The 23,164-nt window shown below is 46.5% G+C and overlaps 1 protein-coding gene across 1 annotated transcript; it reads right to left on the bottom strand.

Moving 5' to 3' along the window:
- Nucleotides 1–1,151: 1,151 nt before the first annotated feature.
- Nucleotides 1,152–23,152, bottom strand: LOC146009575 (membrane-spanning 4-domains subfamily A member 4A-like). Its single transcript, XM_083150020.1, has 6 exons — nucleotides 23,132–23,152; nucleotides 15,673–15,783; nucleotides 12,572–12,628; nucleotides 5,024–5,152; nucleotides 3,629–3,751; nucleotides 1,152–1,564 (listed from the first exon to the last, which is right to left on the bottom strand). Exons 1-6 carry the CDS (start codon nucleotides 23,150–23,152, stop codon nucleotides 1,445–1,447), a joined length of 561 nt encoding a protein of 186 aa, XP_083006146.1. The 3' UTR covers nucleotides 1,152–1,444.
- Nucleotides 23,153–23,164: the final 12 nt, after the last annotated feature.

The raw sequence follows: 23,164 nt of genomic DNA, 5'->3' as shown, positions 1-23,164 counted from the left end.
CAGTTTGCGGCCAGTAATGACAAGTAAGAGGGGGCCCCCTTGTCTAAAGTGCCCTGGGCTCCCCGAAGGCTCTGGGGACCAGGCCAGATGAGATCTGCTGCTGCTGCCAATGATGGGACCCGCTACTACCGGGCGCTGAGGATGGGACACGCTGCTCTACTGAGAACGAGGACAGGACCCTTCTACTGCTGCCAGCCCTTGCTTAGGTACACTGTCTGCATTTGGTGCAACAAATCAATGTGCTGGATGTGGGGGGAGATCAGGTTTACCTACTTTTAAAAGTCTCCTGTCCAGGAGAAGCCAGTATCTGGGAGGGTTGCATTTCCAGGGGGGGGGGGGGGGCGGACCCAATTTTTCGGGAGCCTCCCGGCCATTCCGGGAGGGTAGGCAACCCTGGGAGAGATACGGTGGTGCCTGTGTCAATCCTCTCCTCACTCTCCCCCTCCCCCACTGTCCTCTCTATTCCCCTCCCTACATCCTGCCATTCCGGGAGGGTAGGCAATCCTGGGAGAGATACGGTGGTGCCTGTCTCAGTCCTCTCCTCACTCTCTCCCCCTCCAGCCACTCTCCCCCTCCCTCTACTTAATTATGCAGCATTGCTGTGGGGAAGGATTTTTTTTTGGGGGGGGGGCACCAAATTACTTATTTGCCCCGGGTGATAGAAATCCTAGATTTGCCCCTGACCATACACTGTGTTACCCCGCCTGTTGTATCTGCTATTGAATACCAGCAGTTAATCCTTGACTACCTGTTATCTCTGTGCTTATTGCAATAAACCACATTCCTGGTTAAGCTCCAAACTGTGTCAACCAACAATACCACAAGCACCGCTATATTCTCTGCCAACACCCACAACATGCAACAAACCTGCAGTCATTCACTCGCGGGACCGCCGGACAGCTCAGCCCTACAAGATGAGGTAAAGTTTGAGAGGAACAGTTCCGTGGGACACACACACTGAATGCAAGAGTGCAGTGTTTTTTTGCGGCATCAGGTAATTCTCATACACCGCTCGGATCGTCCTTCTCACACCACATGGCGTATTAGGACAAATGTATGAAGACGCATGTTTAGGTTGATGTATCAAAACTGAAATAAGTTTTAAAATTTTGCCAAATTAGCTTTTTTATTTTGAAAATAATTAACAAGGTATTTATAAAAGTGATCAGGGAATACATAATACAGGCATTTTGTTTGAAATAAATGTTAACAAATGATGTTACATGACGTGCTCTGGTAGAATATGATAAAATACTTATTAAGCAAAAATAGGTATATGTTATGCTAGATGCGTCACATGCTAATTAGGCTGCAAAGGCAAATTCCTGATTCGTTCAGATGAAACTGTTATATTTGTGTCATGTGATTTATGTGTAAGGCGACGCCCATCATCTTTAGCACTGCTGATTGGCCGTACTCTTGGTGCTTGCTTGCGGGGATCCCGTTACTGTGCTGGCTTGTCATTTCCGTCTGCGTTGACCATATATGGAGGTGGTGGTGCTTGGGGACCTGCAGAGATTCCTGGAGGCATGGAAGCTGCAGGAGGCCCCTGAACCACAAATACCTGCAATGATAACAGTGATAGTTAGGTGCGGTATAATACATCTACAGGAAAAAAACACAGCTAATAGGTCGACAGGATTATAAAGTGCACATGATTCTGAATCACATGTAGAAATTCAGCATCCAAAGTGCAGTCCTGTGCACTCTAATAGTATGACACTACCCACAGACCACCATTCTACTCATTTGCTTATGTGCAGTGGCGTAAATTTGTCCCAGTTGCCCGGAGGCGAGATGCATAGTGGTCCATTTAAGCTTCTCACAGTATTGACTTTTAAGGGAACAGCGCCACCTTGCGAAGACATTGCAAAGTACTCCTTGATTATTATTTTATCAAGAGTTCTTATATAGCGCACACATATTCCGCAGCGCTTTACTGAGAATATTTGACCATTCACATCAGTCCCTGCCCCAGTGTGCACACTCACACACTCCTCCAACCTTGGGTTAACTTTTGTTGGAAGCCAATTAACTTACCTCTATTTTTTTGAGATTGTGGGAGGAAACCGGAGTACCCGGAGGAAACTCACGCAAGCACGGGGAGAATATACAAACTCTGCACAATTAGGGCCATGGTGGGGATCGAACCCATGACCTCAGTGCTGTGAGGCAGTAATGCTAACCATTACACCATCCGTGCTGCCCGATTATAACCCAAGGAAGAATCTGTCAGCCTCAGATCTCCTCTACCCCACCCCTGCTCATAGTCAATTGCCCACGTGAAAGACATAGTGGGGACTTGTCAGAGGAATTCTTAGTCTTGCTACATTACCTAACACTAAAAGAGGAGGCCACTCAAACTCCTGTGCACAGGTCGGATAAAGACTTAGTTAATCACGTAATCACGGTTATTGGGGAACACGATAGGACTATATTATTGGTGCACCAAGGTTATTTAAGAATATGCAAATTTGATAATATTGCCACCCAGTATTAGTGGCATCGCTACAGTTCGTCCTAGTCTAATTATTCTTACAGAACCTAGAGGGCTGATGGCTCAGGGTGAAGCAGCGTACCACACATACTTGAAAGAGCTGAAGACAGCCTAAGTCAGGGGTAGCCAAACCGTGGCTCGCTAGCCGCATGCGGCTCTCCCCCTTGTAAGGTGCGGCTCCTGCTCCCACTGCTGCCCACCGCCCGTCCCCCCGCTGCCGATTCCCCAAATCCATATTTCTTCTGAGGGGAGGAGAGCACGCCTCTCTCCTACCCCTTACTGTGCATCCTTGTGACTGGGCCGTCAGCCAATTAGAGCTCGCAGGCCAGCAGCCAATCAGGAGCCGGCCCGCGAGCTTTGATTAGTGGACGGCCCAGTCACAGGGAAGTGAGGGGGTAAGGAGACGCACGGTGTGCTGTACTCTCCTCCCCTCGGTGACATGACAGACTGTCCTCTCCCCACCCGGCAGCAGCAGCAACAATGGTGAGTGCTGCTGCTGGGAATTTTGCACTGTGGGGGCATAGCAGTTTGTGGCACTGTGGGGGCATACCATCTTTTTGGGACTGTGGGGGCATACCAGCTTTTTGGCATTGTGGGGGCATACCAGCTTTCTGGCACCGTGGGGGCATACCCGGCACCGTGGGGGGTATATGTGTATCTGGCACTATTGGGGGTATATGTATATATGGCACTGCACTATTGGAGGCATATTTGTATCACACCCACCCAAGGGGTCAAAATAGGCCACTCACCTTTTTGGTGCGCATGATGCTGACTCTTTAGCTCAACTACCGATATTTTTAGGCTCTTTACCTCTGACCGGTTGGCCACCCCTGGCCTAAGTGGTCCATAAGTGTTTATATATGCTGTGTTATCGATTAATAGGATGCACGTGTTTTCTTGATAATGTAATGATTGTTTGCACAAAATTATATTATCTGCATTTGATAATTGAGATTCCTTCACATATGGACAGTTAATAGAACAGTCGGAGAATTGTTGTCCCGTTTGATTGGAAAGTGACCGTTCCTCATTCACCAGAAACAAAGCACCAAGAGAACCCACTGTTGTGCCCAGCAGGCGGAGGTAAGGAAGGGGCTCATGGCTTGACCACCCGGCCACCACACTTACCTGGGGGACGTTTGATGGCATCTGTTCTACCGCACGGCAACCATACACAGAGGCAGAGACGCACACACAGAACACCAGTAGGTTCATAATAAAAATGAATGAAACAATGGTAGTTCCAGCAGCCTGAAAAACAACAACACATCTTAGTTTAGTGTAATGAAATAATCAGATCCTATGAAATAAAAGCCTAATGCTGCTCCTCACCGTGATGGTGCACCGGCGGCCACTAGGTGGCGCCAGACAGAGCACTGTTCAGTCACACACACACCTCAGCCTCAGCATGACACATCCCTGGCTCCCATCTAGTGGTCATTTATGGAATTACAATGTCCCAGAGCAGGTGACATTAGTATTCTACTGTATTTTCAGGTGGTAGAGAAAAAAGAAAACAATCTCCATTTCCTGGTTTAATAAAACATCAGAAAAGGGAATCAGCTGCTCCGGTTCTATTTCTGATCATTTAGGGACCACCAAACCCAGTTTCCCATAGACAGTACCAGGCCAGCGTGTTATTGATGGCAACCAGATACCTGATCTACCCTTACTTGCTTACTTTTTTACACTCCTCTCTGGGAGAAGCCCACAGAGGAGTGAAAGGGGGCAGGACGAGGCTACTTGTCTGGGGGCGGGACGAGGCTGAAATGACCAAGCCCCACCCCCACGACAGTCATTTGCAGATCTGTGGATTGGGGGAGGGGCTAAAAAGACGCAATGTGTGTCATTTTAGCCCCGCCCGTGCACCTGTGAAAATCGGAAATTTAATGCAGCGGGTAAGGGGGTGCTAGGGCACCTTCCCAGGGGAGGGGGGGGGGGGGGGGGAAGGGGAGGGGGACTCGATTTGTGGGGGGCCAAGGAGGGTAGGCAAGTATGGATCTATCTCAAACTACCTGTGTTAGCAAATAAGTCATTCTTCATCAGTGTGTTTGTGTGTATTTGATGAAATCCAGTAATTACCTGGACGTCAGTACAGTGGCTACCTGCATGCCTGGCCACTATTACACTGTGACTGAGGGCCCGATTCAGGTCCACTCGCTAAGCAGCGTACATTTGCGGCTTAACGAGCAGTAAATGAACGCCTGACCCCCGCCGCCAAATAAATTTTTTACCCATTCATAAATAAACATCAGTCTAGGCCGACATATATTTATGAAGAACACGGCAGAGAACGGGGCGGGCGCTGATGTCATATCAGACAGGGAGCGTCATGGCAGACAGGGAGCTGGTACAGGGGGACACCCAGAGGCTGGGCGCCGAAGGCGTTTGCACCGCCGGCGTGGCTGCTGGGCTGTGCTGTTTCATGTACAGCGGCTGCTGCCATATTCTTCCAAATGTTTCCAAATAAATGCAAGAATAAAATGACAAATACAGTAGGCAGAGAACATCCATAGTGCTCACATTGGTGTAGCATTCATGGTACTCATAGTAACAGTTATTCAGCGCAAATGCAAAATCGAAGATGTTTAGGAGTAGTCCGAGGGGACAGACAATTGATGAGACGATGTTTAACGCAAGCGCGCCTTTGATCTGCAATAGAAGAACAGACAAAGCAATATAATTACAATGAGCACACAATGGACAACAGATCATACTCAGGGCTGCCACTAGTAATTGTGGGACCGGGACTGGCCAAATAGACAGCCAAACCCCCCAAAAGCATACTATATATGTATATATATATATATATATATATATATATATATATATATATATATATATAGACAGTTGGGTTCTCAGGTTGGCACTCTGGTTAAAGATAAAACTGTTCCGGTGCCAGGCACATAATGTGGTTAATAGAAAGCACTTACCCCCTCGCAGAAAGGATTGGAGCCGGCACACGGTAGTAGGTGAAGAAAAAAAGGGTTTATTGCAATTACATCATTGCACAAAGAGACAGCTGCCGACCTGACAGCCGTTTCAACTGCATGTGAGCAGTTTTCATCAGATGAAAACTGCTGCCATGCAGTTGAAACGGCTGTCAGGTCGGCAGCTGTCTCTTTGTGCAATGATGTAATTGCAATAAACCCTTTTTTTCTTCACCTACTACCGTGTGCCGGCTCCAATCCTTTCTGCGAGGGGTAAGTGCTTTATATATATATATATATATATCCACACCTCCATCCAATCCCCCCATAAAAATCTAATATGCAACATAAGGTAATAATGTAAAAATAAATCTTGTTTTACATAGGCGACACTTCAAGGGACACCTTGAGGCACCTATGACCAGTGCCAGATTAAGACCCTTATGGGCCTGGAGCTGAAATTTCCGTGTGCAACCACAGAGGGTGTTACTATTGATATGTGGGTGTGGTATGTGCCATGGGTGTGGCTAGCACCATGGAGGGCATACCTACCCACTTTCCTTCACATACCCCAATCCCTCTCCCCTCTTTACTTGTATGAAGGCTAAACTATCACATTATAATCCACTGAATAGGACACTAAATAAATAAACACAAACTATGGTTCATTAATACAATAAAATGTATGTTATGGAGGATAGTTATACTTTTTGGAAAAAATACAGCATTCCCAACTGGAGTATTGATGCAGGTTGTAGAACAACTTCTCAATTTAGAGCATAATATTTTGGTACTTGTGTAATATCTGGGCGCCCAATGCGATTGACTGTATGCCTTAACTTAAGGCATACATTCAGATGCGATGGACGCAATTTTCCGAAAAAATTGCGTCGATCGCATCGCAACAAAATCGCATGCGACGCGATGCGATTGATGCGATTTTCCCATAGGATTCAATGTTAAATGGTCCTGTTCATTTCCCCACTATCCAAGTGGGCATGGAGTTGATTTTATATAGCGTGGCGTGCGGACGCGGATTACTTAAAATCGCGCTTCGGGCTCGTGGCTCGCCACGCTATATAAAATCAACTCCATGCCCACTTGAATAGTGGGGATATGAACAGGACCATTTAACATTGAATTCTATGGAAAAATTGCATCCATCGCATCGCATGCTATTTGGTTGCGATGCGATCGACGCGATTTTTCCGACCCGATCAAAAAATCGGGCACCCAGATATTACACAAGTACCAATATTTTTGTTGCCGAGTGCATAAATAGGCTAATAGAGATTTGCCTTAAACTGGGTACACACTGAATAATATACTGTATATGGTCTGATCTAGCAGATCGGACCAACAAATTGCTCACAACAGTGTGTATCGAACAAGGTTTACATCCAATATGCATAACTAGAACTGTATTGACCCCATAGCAAAATTTTTAAAGAGATCCTCCCACCATTGCCACAAGAGAAATGGGTAGAGACAGGGAGTGAGAATGGCATAAGGGAGAGAGACAGGGGGTGAGAGAGGGTGTAAGGGGTAGAGACAGGGAGTGAGAGAGTGTCAGGGAAAGACAAGGAGTGAGAGCGGTGTCAATGAAAGAAAGAGGGGGAAGAGACAGGGAGAGGGTGTAAGGGAGAGAATGGTGGAGAGACATGAAGTGTGAGAAGGTGTAAGGGAGAGAAAAGGAGTTAAATAGATGGTGTCAGATATAGAGGGGAGAGAAAGAAAGTCTATCAGAGAGAGAAGGGATGCATGGACTAGGAGAAAGAGAGATAGAGAAGAAAGACTAGGGGCACAGAGAGATGTAAAGAGGTGAGAAGGATGGGGAGTGAGTGTAGGTAGAGAGAAAGAGAGGGGACGGGGAAGAGAGTAAGGGAGAGACAGGGTGGCAGGTGGAGAGAGAGATATAGCAGTGGGAGAGAAAAATTGCAGAGATAGCAGGGGAGAGAGCACAAAAAGATAGAACAGAGAGGGGGCAGGGGAAGAGAGAAATTGGGAGAGAAAAAGTGGAGAGAGCAAGGAAGAGAGGGGGTGGGGGAGAAAGCACGAGGTAGAGAAAGGAGAGAGAATAGGGGATGGGGAGTTAGTGAAAAAGAGTGGTGTGGGGGGAGTGAGGGAGGGGTAATATGGGAAGAGTGAGGGGAGTCATTGGGGGAGAGGATGGAGAGCACGAGTCTGAAAGGTTTGTGAAAAGCAACCCTTTGTTCCTCATAATTCCCCCACTCCCCAGTATAAGCAACGCTGTGTACCTCTGGCAGGGGCAGGTCTCTTTCTCACCAGTGTATGCAGTGATGGGTCTCCCACTCACATCCATCAGTGCCAGGTCTCCCATTCACCGGCATCTGCTTCCTGTTTGCCAGCATGGCGTATCTCCTGTGTGGTGCCGGCAGCAGTGCTGGGTCGCCTCCCACCACCGCTGAAGAATAATCATACTAAACATATATGCCGGCACAGCGGGGAGCCAGGAGCGGTCAGGAGAGGGGGGATCCGGGCGGGGAAGACTGCAGGAGGGCGAGCTGGTGGTGCAGGCACGGCTCTGGCGCCTTCTGATCTTCTGGCGCCCGGAGCACGTGCTCCGCCGGCTCCACCCTCGCTACGCCTCTGGTGGGCATCAAAATTACACATGAGGTGAGATTTAATAGGATGAGAGATTCAGAAAGTGAGAGATTTGGGAAGAAATCTCCAGTTTTTTTAAAGCGGCAATCATTTACACTGCAAAGTCAAACTGATTTTGCCCTGTAAATGAATGCCGCTTTAAAAAACTGGAGAATTCTCACCAAATCTCTCACTTTCTGAATCTCTCATCCTATTAAATCTCACCCATGGTATAAGAATGGGAGGAGAGCATGTTTTAAAGATATCGTATGGAATTGAATGTTTTATACAGTGCATACCAAAATGAGATATAAATGGATAAAAAGATGCTTCTAGGTTGTGTGAAGTCAACTTAAGCAGAGTGTGCCTAAATAGCACCTAGGTGGCACTCCAGTCATACAAAAAACTGAAAGCCAAAACTTGGTAGACAACATTTCAGCACCTTTTATGTGGTCACCTAAGTTTACCACACTATATACCCCTTACACAAATCATGCCACTCAATAGTAACCCCCTTATACTGTACTTGCCTCTTACACATTATGCAACATGGATTGGGCCAAAATATACACTATACCAAACTGATTGAGCAAAAACTCACAACATGCTACATAAACAGGGGCATTAAAAATCTACATCATAATGCCCATTACATGTTAAGCCACACACCATAATGTGCATTACGTATTATGCCAAACACCATAATGCCTATTAAAAATGATGCTACATACTGTATGTGCTGCTTACCTACATGCTCATTGCCAGGGGTTCCATGCTTGTTGCCATGTGGGATTACTTGCTCATTGCCATGGGGGAATACATGCTCGCGGTAACTGGGGGACAGTTGCCGCCATGTAGAAGGGACAGCCATTGACAGCCGGGCAGAGAGCAGGGGGCACTGCGGGTCCCGGCTATTTGAAATAATACCCCTTTCACACCAGAAAATGCAGGGACTTACCTGGGAATATGGTCCCAGGATCATGCCCCTTTTACACCAGCCTAGTCCCTGCATTTTCTGGTGTAAGGGAAGGAGAAAACAACCCCCCCCCCCCTTTAACCAACTGGCTATATTTTTAGGCCCAGCGATTTGGGTTCAAATGAGATCAAGCTCGAGCTTCTGTAATGCTTGAAGGGGAACTGGCAGCCGTTGGAACCAGGCGGAGGTCGGAATTAGCGGGTCCCATGTGTTGGTCGTTGCCCAGCCCTGATCTAGATTCATCTGAAGTATATACTGTAGGTCAGTGGTTCCCAAACTGTGTGCCTAGGCCCCCTGGGATGCCTCAGAACACTTGCAGGGGAGCCTTCGGTTGATGGACCAGGATCAATTCATATTATTTATGGTCAATGTACCAGGCAAAACCAGTGCTTGTGGCTGCCAATCATAATATATGTGGACAAACAGAAGCAAATCCTGTCCCTCAGCAGATAACTGTGACAGATAAACACAATGCACTTCATTTAAAAAAAAATCTGAATTTCTCGATAAGAAGCATTTGGCCTATGGGCGCCTTCAAAATATTTTGATGCTCAGTCTAGGGTGCCGTGATTCAAAAAAGTTTGGAAACCCCTGCTGTAGGTTAATAATTATTTTCTTATATCAGGAAATTTTACAAAATACCATTTCCCTATATTGAGGATCCTGAATATTATACAGACAGATATTTTCAAGAGGTATCTACCTCTTTCCATAAGTGTATACTATTGGGTATACAGGTATATACAAAAATACACGCTCGAATGGTGCTTCACCCTCCTTTCCTCATATCAGGGGGGATGCTCTAACATCCGCGCCCCCTTACCGCCGCACATCACCCCCCATCGCCTACATAATTATCGCATATGCTCTAACATATGCGATAATTATGGCAAAGGACAGCTCTTGCGTTAAGAGCTGTCCTTTGCGGTGAGAGTCAGCGGGTCCCATCAAGACCTGGCAGCTCCCCCCTCCCTCCCTTACCCAGCACTGCTGCTCTGGGCTCTCCTCCTCCCTGCACCCGGAAGAGGATCATAGTGCAGAAAGGAGGAGGACACAGGTGAGGGAGGGTCGATGCGGGGCGGCGGCGGTCGGTGCGGGCAGCGGTGGGTCAGTGCGGGGGGGGGGGGGGTGGTGGGTCGCGGTATAAGCCCATAGGCTTCTATGGGGCATCGCCAGATTTATCTGGCGATGCCCCCCTCCGTCGCGTTAACCCGGCGGGGGATACTTAGAGCATCCCAAAATGCGGTAAAAACCCTGAGAACAGGGTTTTTACCGCATTTTTAGTTTATAGAATCTCCCCCATCATCCTTTTCTGGTCTTTTCATATGAATTTTTAAATTCACTCTTCGGGTCTTTTTAGTTCTTGGTACATAATCTGTATTTATACGGGTATATATGTAAGTATAATTATATGTTTATAGAAGCCAAGTGGTATGTATTTATCTCTTTGTATTTTTATATCTCTACCTACCTCTAAATAATCAGAGGATAGAAATATATACATTCTTACTGGATCAGTTCTTTTTCTTTTCATTTAAAATTATACAATGTTCTTTTATATATATAATGGACATAAGTTTTAATGTGAATGTTCATGTATATTGGCATTTATTGTTGTATTCTATAATTGTAGGTCATCATCGTTTACACCTGATGAAGTCTATTGCATAAGATGAAACGCGTTGGTTATGCTACATCTGTGATTGCAAAGTACTGTATACAACAAGATTTACTCCAACCGCAAGGAGATATTATATGCTTAATTGTTTTTAAAACACGTTTTACAAATGTTTCAGTCCAATTGTGTTTTTCTATATATGGAATATATCCTATGTAATTTTGGGCACTATTGACACTGTTGTATGTGAGATTGGTGATTTAAGTCCTGACCTTATCTCTCTCTGGGGTAAATGTATGACCGTGCGGTATGGGGGAGAAGTAGGGATGGCCATTGTTGCCTTTGCCATCGATGGTTGCCAAAACGTGCAACTGGCCATTGATAGTGTATAACTATTCAAAGGATGACAATCAATGTTTTTGTATATCGATGGTCATCCATTTTCTGTGATTGAGTGGCCTGTGGGCCAATCAAAATGCGGGGACGGGGCTCCGTGGGTGTCGGCGGTGGAGCTATGCTCCGTGTCCCGGCACTTTAGGGAAAACGCAAAAACGAAACTATTCGTTTAAGCTTTACATCAATGGTGGGAAACCATCTGGTTCTCCCCCATCGATGGCAAAACTATTCTGCCATAAACCATTGATGATTTCTAATCATTGAGGGTCGATGGCCATCCCTAGGGAGAAGGGGTATCAGTGCACGTTATCTCCCCCTCCTGAGACTACCATCACTAAGCGTAACCATCGACATTGAAGATCGATGCAAGCATTGACAATTGGAAGAGTTTTTCACCTTTTTTGTGTGCCGAATGTTGACATAGTCGACATGGACACCATCTAAGTGTACCATGTCCCCTCGCATGGCTCGCTGCACTCACCATGCTTCAGTCTCAGTGCTTTGCTGTGCTCGGTACACCATTATATTCATATGGTAGGGAATGAAATACCGCCTGCTTGCACATTTCGGCTAAAAAAACGTGAAAAACCCATGTTGACCTAATGCTTGTGTCGACCTTTAGTGGTTGACCTAATATATATAAAGTATATTGATCTTCATCAGGTTGACCTAGTGACCGTATCCCATTGACACCACTTCCCTATCCTCCCGTGTTGACTCACTTCTCTCTCCTATTCTCTCATTTAACTCATGTCGACCTTTTTATGTGTCAACCATTCCTGGGCCGACTTTTGGATTGTGTTGACCTTTTCCCCATGTTAAAATTCTAAGGTCGGCCTAGAACAGGGATGAGGAACCTTTGGCCCTTCAGCTGTTGCTGAACTACACATCCTAGCATGCCCTGCAACAGAATTAGCATGGCACAATAACAAAACTGCAGCAGGGCATGCTGAGATGTGTAGTTCAACAACAGCTGGACAGCCAAAGGTTTCCCTTCCCTGGCCTAGACACTGTTTATCCTACGATCTACATGTGAATGAAGTTTAGCGTTAACATGAGAAGAAGCCAACTGTACAATAGGAAGAGTAACTGAGCATCGCCTGTCGACTATCCAATCAGTGGCGTAACTATAAATTTTGCTCCCCACTGCCAAAAAGTTGGGGGTGTGGCCTAATAACAGGAGGCGTGGCCACATAACCCTGATTAGGCCACGCCCAAAATTTTTTAAGGTGGGTGAAAAACACTCCAAAGTTGAGGGGGGAGTGTTATTGCCCCACCCCCACCTCAGCAGCACATGCTGTAGGTGTGTGCTGCAGCTGCCCGGGAGGGACGGAGTGGGAAGGGGGTTGTCGGACCAGGGCCCCCACCAGGCCCCTCCAGCAAGCCTGGGCCCGGGTAATTAGTACCTGCTCCCCCCCCTCTCTGCACCCCTGAGTGTGTCGGGCGGGTGCCAGCGCCACACAGCCCCCGCTCCCCCAAGCAGCAGCGGGGACTGCCTAACACTAGCTACGCCACTGTATCTCCAATTGTATGCAGGGATAACTCACCAGACAGATGCTGTTTTTTCGCTGAGCTGCAATTGACAGTGATCCGGCGATGATGTACTGTAAGGTATAAAACACACATATTAAACAATTGCTTTATAATCATATACAGTATATGAAGCTCACACATAATAGTAAGCCTATGGAAGATATGCCAAAAGCTGTGGGCTTGGCTCTAAGGATAACCAATGTGGCCAATGTATTTAACCATGTGCCAAGGGAATTTGTCAAACTAGGTGTAAAAATTGTCAAGCAAACTTTTTTATTCATCATAATGACCTGTAATGATGCCTTATATAGGAAATATTACATTTTTCAACACATTTTGTATTTGAATTTGTATAACAAATGTCAGAGACGCCGGCATTTTTAGCAGATATTTTGACAGATGTTGGCACTCAAAGAGTTATGGAAGAAAGGTGGTGAAATCGTCATATTCATACCTGTAATTATAGCAGTAACTCGGAGCAGGGGCACTTTAGGAGGGGAGGTGGCCCTTGTGTAGCCTCTTCCAGCCGGGCCCCTAATATCTGCAAGCAGCACAGCGCAGTGCACCACAGCAGAGTATGGGTAAAGACTCTACTGCGCTTGTGCTATTCACAGACCATCTAATGATTTCCTCTTCTGCTGGCACCTGTGAGGGGATTTGTCTTTGTAAAACAACCCCTCGGATATACGACAGAGGGGGGGGGGGGGTAGATATTTTGCCCTGACCCAGAAGCCAGGGGGTCTGAGCATGCGCGGTTATGCGCTGAACCCTGCCGACCTCTCTGACCGCACTGCCCCGCTCGGCAGTGCGATCCCGCAGCCATAGGCTACAATGGGCTATTGCCATCCCAGAATGGCGATAGCCCAGGGATTCGAAGCCGGGCTGCCTGATGTTAATACATCGGGCAGCTTTGCATCCCCCAAAGAAACCTATGGGGGATGCGGCCGGCGGCGGTGCAGAGGGGATCGCAGCAGGGATCGGAGATCCCTGCTGCGGTCCCCCTTTGATACATTTAGGTGATACCTAATATTTGCGGCTAAACCCAGAAAACGGGTGTTTTCGGGAATTTAGCCGCAAATATGGTTTGATAAATGGGTACCTAAGTCTGGTGAAGTGATAAAGTGGAAGGTGATAGTGCAGCCGCCAATCAGCTCCTAACTGTTGTTCTTCAATCTCAGCCTGTAAACTGACAGAATCTGATTGGCTGCTGCGTTATTACCTCCCACTTTATCACTTCACCAGACTCAATGCATCGGCCCCTTTCTTCCCAGATGCTAAACAGAGAATCTTAAGGTGTATGGCCAGCTTTAGACTGCCCTATTAGACATACTGTATACAGGCAGACTCATTTGCCAGCAGGTTAGTGGACTGAATATGGGACGCAGTGAGAGCAAGTCTGATTTTTCCTACAATCATTTATTTTAGGAAAAAAATCGGTACTTGTTTCCTATCTGGGCGCCCAGGATTTCTACGTACGGCACCGTAATGAAATCGGATCGCATCGCATCGGATTCGGTACTCGATGATGTACGATGGCATACGATGCTATCCTATCCGATTTCATTACTAAATGGGGGTAAAAATCGGATCGCATCGCATCGGATACCACAAATGCACATACACGATATTGAACGATGCGATGCGAAAATCAGCATAGGGAAGAATGGTAAATGGGCCAGAAACCCCCAAAAAACCCACAGAGCAGTGCAATGTCCCCCCAAAAGTAGTTGACGCCACCCCGCCATCAACGTGAACCCGAAGCGTGGCGCGTCCCCTCGCGGGCTTCCCAGGTGTCCATGGCGACGCGGACACCTGTGAAGCCCGCGAAGGGACGCGTTTACCTGTGAAGGTATCCGCGTCCCCTCGCGGGGCTCGCTGCGCTCGCCACGCTTCGGGCCTCGGTGAGTCGCTGCGTTTGCCACACTATTCTATTCTCACTCCACGCCCTAGTGGATAGTAGGGCATGAAAAGGTCAGAGGACGCGTACCGCCGCCCCTCGCGGGCTCGCTGCGCTTGCCACGCTTCGGGTTCACGTTGATGGCGGGGTGGCGTCAACTACTTTTGGGGGGACATTCCACTGCTCTGTGGGTTTTTTTGGGGTTTCTGGCCCATTTACCATTCTTCCCTATGCTGATTTGGGTAAATTGATCCATTTAACATTGTTTCCTATGGGAAATCGAATCGGATCGCATCGCATCGCATCGTTCAATATCGTGTATGTGCATTTGTGGTATCCGATGCGATGCGATCCGATTTTTATACGGAGAATAGCATGGTGCGCAATTAACTTAGCGGGCGCCCAGATAGGAAACAAGTACCAAAAAATCACCGGGACTTACTCAGGAACCCCCAATCCCCCCCCCCCCCTGAGGACCTTTTAAAGAAAGTTTCAAATTAGCTTAATTTGTCAGTAATCAGTGGCGTAGAGAGGGGGGTGGGTACTTATTACCCAGGCCCAGATCTGATGGAGGGGCCCAGGTTCCCCCCCCCCCCCTCCCCTGTTGCAGAGCTGGCCAGTGGGAGCGAGAGGACAGGCTGCAGCTGCCTCTCTCCCCAGCACAGCACATGCTGCACAGTGCTGAGCTGGTGAGAGGGCCAGTGGCAGCCTGTCCTCACTTCCTGTACCCCCACCGGCACCTGCCCACAAAAAATGAAGTTTTTTTTTTATCCCCCACAAGGGCATAGCCACTCCCCCTTCCTGACAGACACGACCCTATGGTGGCAATGACCCCTCATTTTACCATGACCTGTCGGCACCTCTGTCAGTAATTACTCTCCTTCTAAAGCTGTGTCTTCTTCCTCCAATGTCAGGAGCTAGGTCTCCTACAGCAGGGGGATTATGGGAGTGTTGCGTGAGAGTGTGTGTGTGTTTTGTGAGTGTTTGTGTGTGTGTGTTGAAGTCTGGACCACCAGCCAGGGCTGTGATGGTGGGACTGGTGGGAAGACCTGCGTTTGGGAATCAGTTCCACTTGGAACCCCCCTATATACAGTATTTTGATTTCCCTCAACCAAGCGCACACATCTCTAATTTAAACCTGTGCACAAAATACTGTACATCAGATACAGTACAACAGATGGCTGAAAGATGTTACTTATGGCTCATATTAATACTTACAAAGACCGGTCCCCAGAATGCTATACCACTGAACAATGTATAAGCCACTCCAATAAAAGGCAGTGAAATAGCAAACAGCAGCTGCAAGATGGCCGTCACAATCAGCACTATCTGAGACAAAAAGAAAACACATATACGTCAGCTTTCAGGTGACTGAACTTTACTACACATCATTTTTCTGTCTTCTACAGCACACGTATGTGTATGTGTAATATGTGTACAGAATATACTAGGGGTGTGCACCGGCACTTTTTGTGTTTGTTTTTGGACTAGGTTTGCAAACCCTCCCGGAATGGTCGGGAGGCTCCTGAAAATCGGGTCCCCCTGCCGGCCGCATAATTAGCCCCGCCCCTCATTTTGCGTAAATAGGAAATGCACACTGACTTTAACAAAGCAATCATTTCAGCGACAGGATCTGCCACACGACTGTGGCTGAAATGATTGGTTTGTTTCCACCCTCACAAAAAAAGAAGCAAATCATCAAATTAGAAACTGAATGTAAAATAGCTAATCTAATACCACATTTTTTTACAGTTATATAAATGGGAAACGGTTAAGGAAGGAAAATATTGGCCCACTAAAAAATAACCCTTGTAATAGAAGGAAAAGAGAAAGTGGAATGATTCAATCATTTTTTTTGCTTTGGTATTTACAAGGGAACAATTGTCAGAATATCTCCCACAGATTAAATGCTTGGCTCTTGATTGCTCCCAAACTCCCAAACACACACACACAGGGGTAAAGTGGGGGTACAGGGCAGTGGCATGCGCTTGCCAGGGACTCTTGAGCCATTTACATCACCGCACATCCCTGGTACAGGATGACACACACACAAAGGTAGAGTGGAGGATACAGGGTGACACACACACAGGGATAGAGTGGAGGGTAAAGGGTGACACACACAGGGGTAGAGTGGAGGGTACAGGGTGTGACACACACACAGACACACACGGGTAGAGTGGAGGGTACAGGGTGTGACACATACACAGGGGTAGAGTGGAGGGTACAGGGTGTGACACACACAGGGGTAGAGTGGAGGGTACAGGTTGTGACACACACACAGGGGTGAGTGGACGGTACAGGGTGTGACACACACACAGGGGTACAGTGTGACACACACATGCAGGGGTAGAGTAGGGGGTACAGGGTGACACACACCAGAGCTGGCCTTAGGCATAGGCAAACTAGGCAATTGCCTAGGGCATTTGGAATGCCTAGGGGCATCAGAAGCTTCTGCTGATTAAAATCAGTAGCGCACACAGGGGGGGTTTCTGAGTACCCAGAAACCCCCCCAGGAGTCTAAGGGCCAGAGGCTGAAAGCTGAGGGTCCCCTCATTCCATGGGTACAAGAATTTAAAAAATCGGCCCTTGGGAACTGGAGATATCTGACTTCAAAGCAGTGGTCCCCATCCAAGCCTGTTAATTGCTCTTCCCAGTCAGATATTTCAGGTTCTGTCTGACTTAGAATTTTTCTGAGGGTATATTCCAAAAGCTGGGACTCTCCCCCTTTGATGGACATTAGTAGCATGTCTCTACTGTTCCCAAAATCAGAGATATCAGCCTCCAGGGGCGGATCCAGGATTAAATGACAGGGGGGGGCACCATGATAAAAGAGGGTTTAGGTGGGGGAGGGGCGGTGTTAGTGGTGCCAGTGTACATACTAAGAGAGTGGCAGAGAGAGGGTGGGAATGGGATTAAAAATAGGTGCTGGCATTTAAAGTACGCAGGCCCACCATGGCAACAAAAGCGAAGGATGTAGTTGTACGCACGCCGAAGGCGCGTTCCGAAAAAGGGGTGTGGCCACTCAACAGAGGTGTGTCCTTGAGTGTAGTGTACCACACCATATACAACTTCTACACATTATGCAACAAAATACTAGACTCCTTTATACTTCCCCCTTACACATGATGCCAAATGGAATGAAACTAAATTCACATAATTCCACATGGATTGTGTCAAAATTCACATAATGCCACATGGATTGTGTCAAAATTCACAGAATGCCACACGGATTGAGCCAAAATTTACATAATAACACACGGATTTAGCCAAAATTCACATAATGCCAAATGGATTGAGCAAAAATTCACATAATGCCACATGTATTGTGTCAAAATTCACATAATGCCACATGGATTGAGACAAAATTCACATAATGCCACACGGATTGAGACAAAATTCACATAATGCCACACGGATTGAGCCAAAATTCACATAATGCCACATATATTGAGCCAAAATTCACATAATGCCACATGGATTGAGCCAAAATTTACATACTAACACACGGATTTAGCCAAAATTCACATAATGTCAAATGGATTGAGCCAAAATTCAAATAATGCCACATGGATTGTGTCAAAATTCACATAATGCCACATGGATTGAGCCAAAATTCACATAATGCCACACAGATTGAGACAAAATTCACATAATGCCACACGGATTGAGACAAAATTCACATAATGCCACATATATTGAGCCAAAATTCACATAATGCCACACGGATTGAGCCAGAATTCATATAATGCCACACAGATTAAGCCAAAATTCACAATACGCTTCATAAACAGGGACATTGTCCACCAAAGGCAAGCATTAAACATTTACACCATAATGTCCATTACACGTTAAGTTACACGCCATTATGTCCATTATGTATTATGTCAAACACCATAATGCCTATTAAATTATAAATATTATGCTACATAAGTGCTGCTTATCTACATGCTCATTGCCAAGGGTTCCATGCTCATTGCCAGAGGTTCCATGCTCGTTGCCATGTGGGATTACATGTTCATTGCCAAGGGGGAATACATGCTCGCGGTAAATGGGGGACAGCCGCCGCCAGGCAGAAGTGATAGCCACTGACAGTGGCAGAGCCTGGCTGTATTCAGAGCACTGCAGGTACCGGCTATTTGAAATAATACCCCTTTCACACCAGAAAATGCATTCCCTGGTTGGCCCCATTTACACCTGCCTAGTCCCTGCATTTTCTGGTGTGAGGGGGAGAGAAAACCTCCCCTCCTCCCCGCCCCCCTTTAACCAGTTATCTCATTTAACCGGCTATTTACATGAGACAAGTATCATATTGAAGAACTTTTGTGTGGGCTTTGAATGATTTTGGTCCAGTGAAACTGGAACGTTTGGTTCCAGAGTAATCTGCCCTCAAAGAACATGAGCAGCCATGAAATTACATTTCAAAAATAAAAAAATCGGTTTACACGCAATATCTCTGGAACCGATTGACCGATATGGACCAGCCTGGTATCATATTGAAGGCCCAGCGATTTGGAATTGAATGAAATCAACCACAAGCTTCTGTGATGCCAGGGCGGGAACTGGCAGCCGTCGGAACCGGGTGGGGGTCGGAATTGACGGGTCCCATATTATCCTATGGGGAAAAAACGTAACAGCTTTGCCAGGCGATATCTCCCGTTCCCGGGGGGCTAGAGACACGGGGCTGGGCTCGATGGAAAGCCCTGGTCCTCAGCTACAAAATGAAATGACAGGGGGGGCACGTGCCCAGGTGCCCCCCCCCTGAATCCGCCACTGTCAGCCTCCCAGCAGCTGGTTACTGCTCCAGCTCCACACACCTGGTATGTAGTTTTATATACTCGTTGGTGGATTGCTCTGCCTTCTGAACTCTGATCCCCTAGTTCCCAATACCATTTGGTAGGTGGGATTCTCTAGTGTTTAATTCCATTAAAATCTAAAAAAATTATTCTTATGAATAATGAGCCCATTCCACTATACACCCCTCCTCTACGTATTAAACATCCTCTACCACAATGGAAGTTTTGTATCAGGGCCCCTTCATTCAGCCCAATGCCCCCTTCTCCCACCCCATTTCCCACCCCATGCAGTAAAGGGGTAATTAGTGGAAATTACTGATACAGGCCCTACATGCTGAGCGGTTGATATAATAACCCCTACCACCCGCGGGACATCAAAGCTTCCCCAACCCCTACTGCTGGAGGATCGGTAAGTGCCCCAATACATTGCTATGCCCAGGGGTCTACACTGCTGTTGATGCCCCTGTATGTATATATATATATATATATATATATATATATATATATATATATATATATATATATATATATATATATATATATATATAGAAGAACAGTTCAAATCGGCACTCTCCCGTAGGTGGAAAGAAAATATAATCTGCCCTGGTGCCTTGTAATGCGTCTGAAACGCAAATATAACAATGCCAAAGTCGATACCAGCACTCAAGGGACTTTTCATCAAAAAGCAGACAAACTCAACTGTCTGTGAAGCGACGTTTCGGTTAATTACAACCTTTTTAAGCTTGAAAAAGGTTGTAATAAACCGAAACGTCGCTTCACAGACAGTTGAGTTTGTCTGCTTTTTGATGAAAAGTCCCTTGAGTGCTGGTATCGACTTTGGCATTGTTATATATATATATATATATATATATATATATATATATATATTATTTATATACATTTGGTCTATCTATAATACTTTAACTGGCCCGGCATATACTGGGTCACCTAAGTGTCCATCTCCGTGCTTTGCTCCGCCCCTCTGGAAACCCCCTTCTGAAAATCCTGCGTTTGCCACTGAAAATGATATGCAGCATGCCTATATTCTGTGTGTGAGTGAGGCTGTATCTGCATATGAAATAGTGTATTCATGGAAATCACTGTAACATAGCATTCCGTATGCAGGTACAGCCACAGTCGCACAAGGAATATATTCATGCCACATATCATTTTAATCATCGGAAGCTCCTTGTGTGTGCTGGTCATAACGATGCAAATAAGATGAAATTTCAGCAAAAAAGGCACCCAACGTTACCAGAACTGGCCAGGAGCTGCATGGCCTATTGAGGCAAGATGTATGAGGAAACATCTGTATCCAAGCAGAGGCAGAGGTCACAGTGTTAGCGGCTGTGCGAATGCTGTCTGCGGGTCGAATGGTTGTGCAATAATGTGCAACATATGTGTAAGGGGCATTATGTGTGTCATGTATAAATGCATTAATAATGTGCGACATATGTGTAACAGGCATTATGTGTGTCATGTGTATAAGGGCATTAAGTATGTGCAACATATGTGTAAGGGGCATTATGTGTGTCATGTATAAATGCATTAATAATGTGCGACATATGTGTAACAGGCATTATGTGTGTCATGTGTATAAGGGCATTAATAACGTGCAACATATGTGTAAGGGGCATTATGTGTGTCATGTATAAATGCATTAATAATGTGCGACATATGTGTAACAGGCATTATGTGTGTCATGTGTATAAGGGCATTAATAATGTGCAACATATGTGTAAGGGGCATTATGTGTGTCATTATGTGTATGAAGGGCATTAATAGAGGTTGGCATAATGTGTAAGGGGCATTATGGTTATAAGGACATTAATAATGTGTGTCATGTGTAACGGGCATTACTGTGTGGTATTATCAGGGGTGCCGAGAGAAAGGGGTTGGGGGTACAAATTACCTGGGCCAAAGTCTGATGGAAGAGCCCAGTGGGGGCCCCGGGCCCCAGGGCTATTTTTCAGCAGGCTCCAGCAGGAACTGAGGCCCTTATTCTAGTTCACTCTTTCTGACAAAATATTTCTTAGATGGACAAAACCATGTGCACTGCAGGTGAGGCAGGTGTAAAACCCCACCCAAATCTAATTATCTCTGCACAAGTAACACCTGCCCCACCTGCAGTGCACATGGTTTTGTCCATCTAAGAAATATTTTGTCAGAAAGAGTGAACTAGAATAAGGGCCTCAGTTCCTGCTGGAGCCTGCTGAAAAATAGCCCTGCCGGGCCCACTCCCCTTAAGTGACAGCAGCAGCTGCAGCTCTTCTCCTCTGCCCAGCACACACTGCTTTGTGCTGGGTTGCAGTGTGGCCATGGAGGTGCTTAAAATACACATTTTTTTCACGATTTTTTTCTAAGGGTATAATGTGAATAATGTGAGGAGTAATGTACATAAGGTAAAGTGGTACTACTGTGTGATGTAACGTGAATAAGGGACACCATTGCATGATATAATGTGAATAAAGTTGCACTACTGTGTGGCATAATTTGAATTGGGGGTAATATTGGGTGGCCATGCCCCTTCCCAGCAGGAACACACCCCTGTTTGGGCTGTGAACCAAATGTGTGCGCTGTTTCTATTTAAGATATTGCGGGTAGGGGCACCAAAATGATGACTGCTATGATGAGGGTTGATGGTGCTGGGAAAGGGGAGCAGGGTCAGAGGCGGAACTAGTGGCGGTGCTAGGGGGCACCAGCCAAAATCTTGCCTAGGGCGTCATTTAGGCTAGGGCCGGCTCTGACACACACACAGGGGTGAGTGGACGGTACAGGGTGACACACACATGGGCACATGGGCAGAGTGGGTGTATTTGTGTCAGTGAGAGTGAGGGGTATACTGTGTCATCAATGGTTATGGTATACAGTAGTGGGCTGATAAAGTCTGAGTGGACACCTATAAATGGTCGACAAACATTCACAGAGGGTCGACACAAGGAAAATTTCAGCATGACATGGTCAACACTGAAAAGGTCGACACGAGTTTTCACAGTTTTTGTTGTCTATGTCACCATGTGCTAACTGTGTAAGTACCCCGTCCCCTCGCAGGGCTCGCTGCACCCGGCGCACTGTTATAATCTCACTCTCTGCCCACTTGGATGGTAAGTACCAGTTTTTTTTTTCTTTGAGCCGACATGTGCCGACAGGCGGTATTTCATGCCCTACCTTCCACTACAATATGGTGGGAGAATAAAATAGCGTGCCGAGCGCAGCGTGCCATGCGACTGGACGCAGTACACTTTGACAGTGTCCATGTCGACTATGTTAACATTTGGGCCAAAAAAAAACAAAAACGTGTACACTCATGTCGACCTTTCCCTTGTGGACTGATTGCTTGTGTCGACCTTCCAACCCAGTCGAATTAGGCCCTGTCGACCTTCAGTGGTCGGCCCAATGACCCATACCCAACTTTTGTGCCCTAATAAATAAAAAATTCAAAAAATAACTCTGCGAAGGCGCCGGGTGCTGTGTAATAAAATGAGAAAAAATAAGAAGAAAATCGGTACTTGTTTCCTAGCACAGCGCCCGTCGGGGTTGATCGCATACCTTAACTTAAGGTAACACGCTTCGGGTTGGTAGTGGGGTGGCGTTAACAATGGGGGGGGGGGATTTCACCCATGAGGGGGGGTTTGCAATTAAAATTGGGGTTTTGGGGGCTTTTGACATTGGAATCAATGTAAAATTGGGTCTGAGGGACCATTTTACATTGATTCCAATGTAAAAATCGCGTCGATCGCATGCGATTTGGTTGCGACGAGATTTTTTCGGAAAGCGATCAATGCAATCAAAATCACGGGCGCCGTGCTAGGAAACAAGTACCAAAAAATCAAATCAGTAAAGAACATCATTATTACCTGTGCCGTAACTGTGCACCTTTGTACCTGCCCGATGGAGATAAGCATGCGGCAAATAGC

This window comes from Crinia signifera, chromosome 6, assembly GCF_055691185.1.
Source record: "Crinia signifera chromosome 6, ASM5569118v1, whole genome shotgun sequence".
In the NCBI taxonomy this organism is placed as follows: Eukaryota; Metazoa; Chordata; class Amphibia; order Anura; family Myobatrachidae; genus Crinia; species Crinia signifera.
The sequence above is the reverse complement of the archived record's forward strand: the minus strand, read 5'-3'. Positions and strand labels throughout refer to the sequence as shown.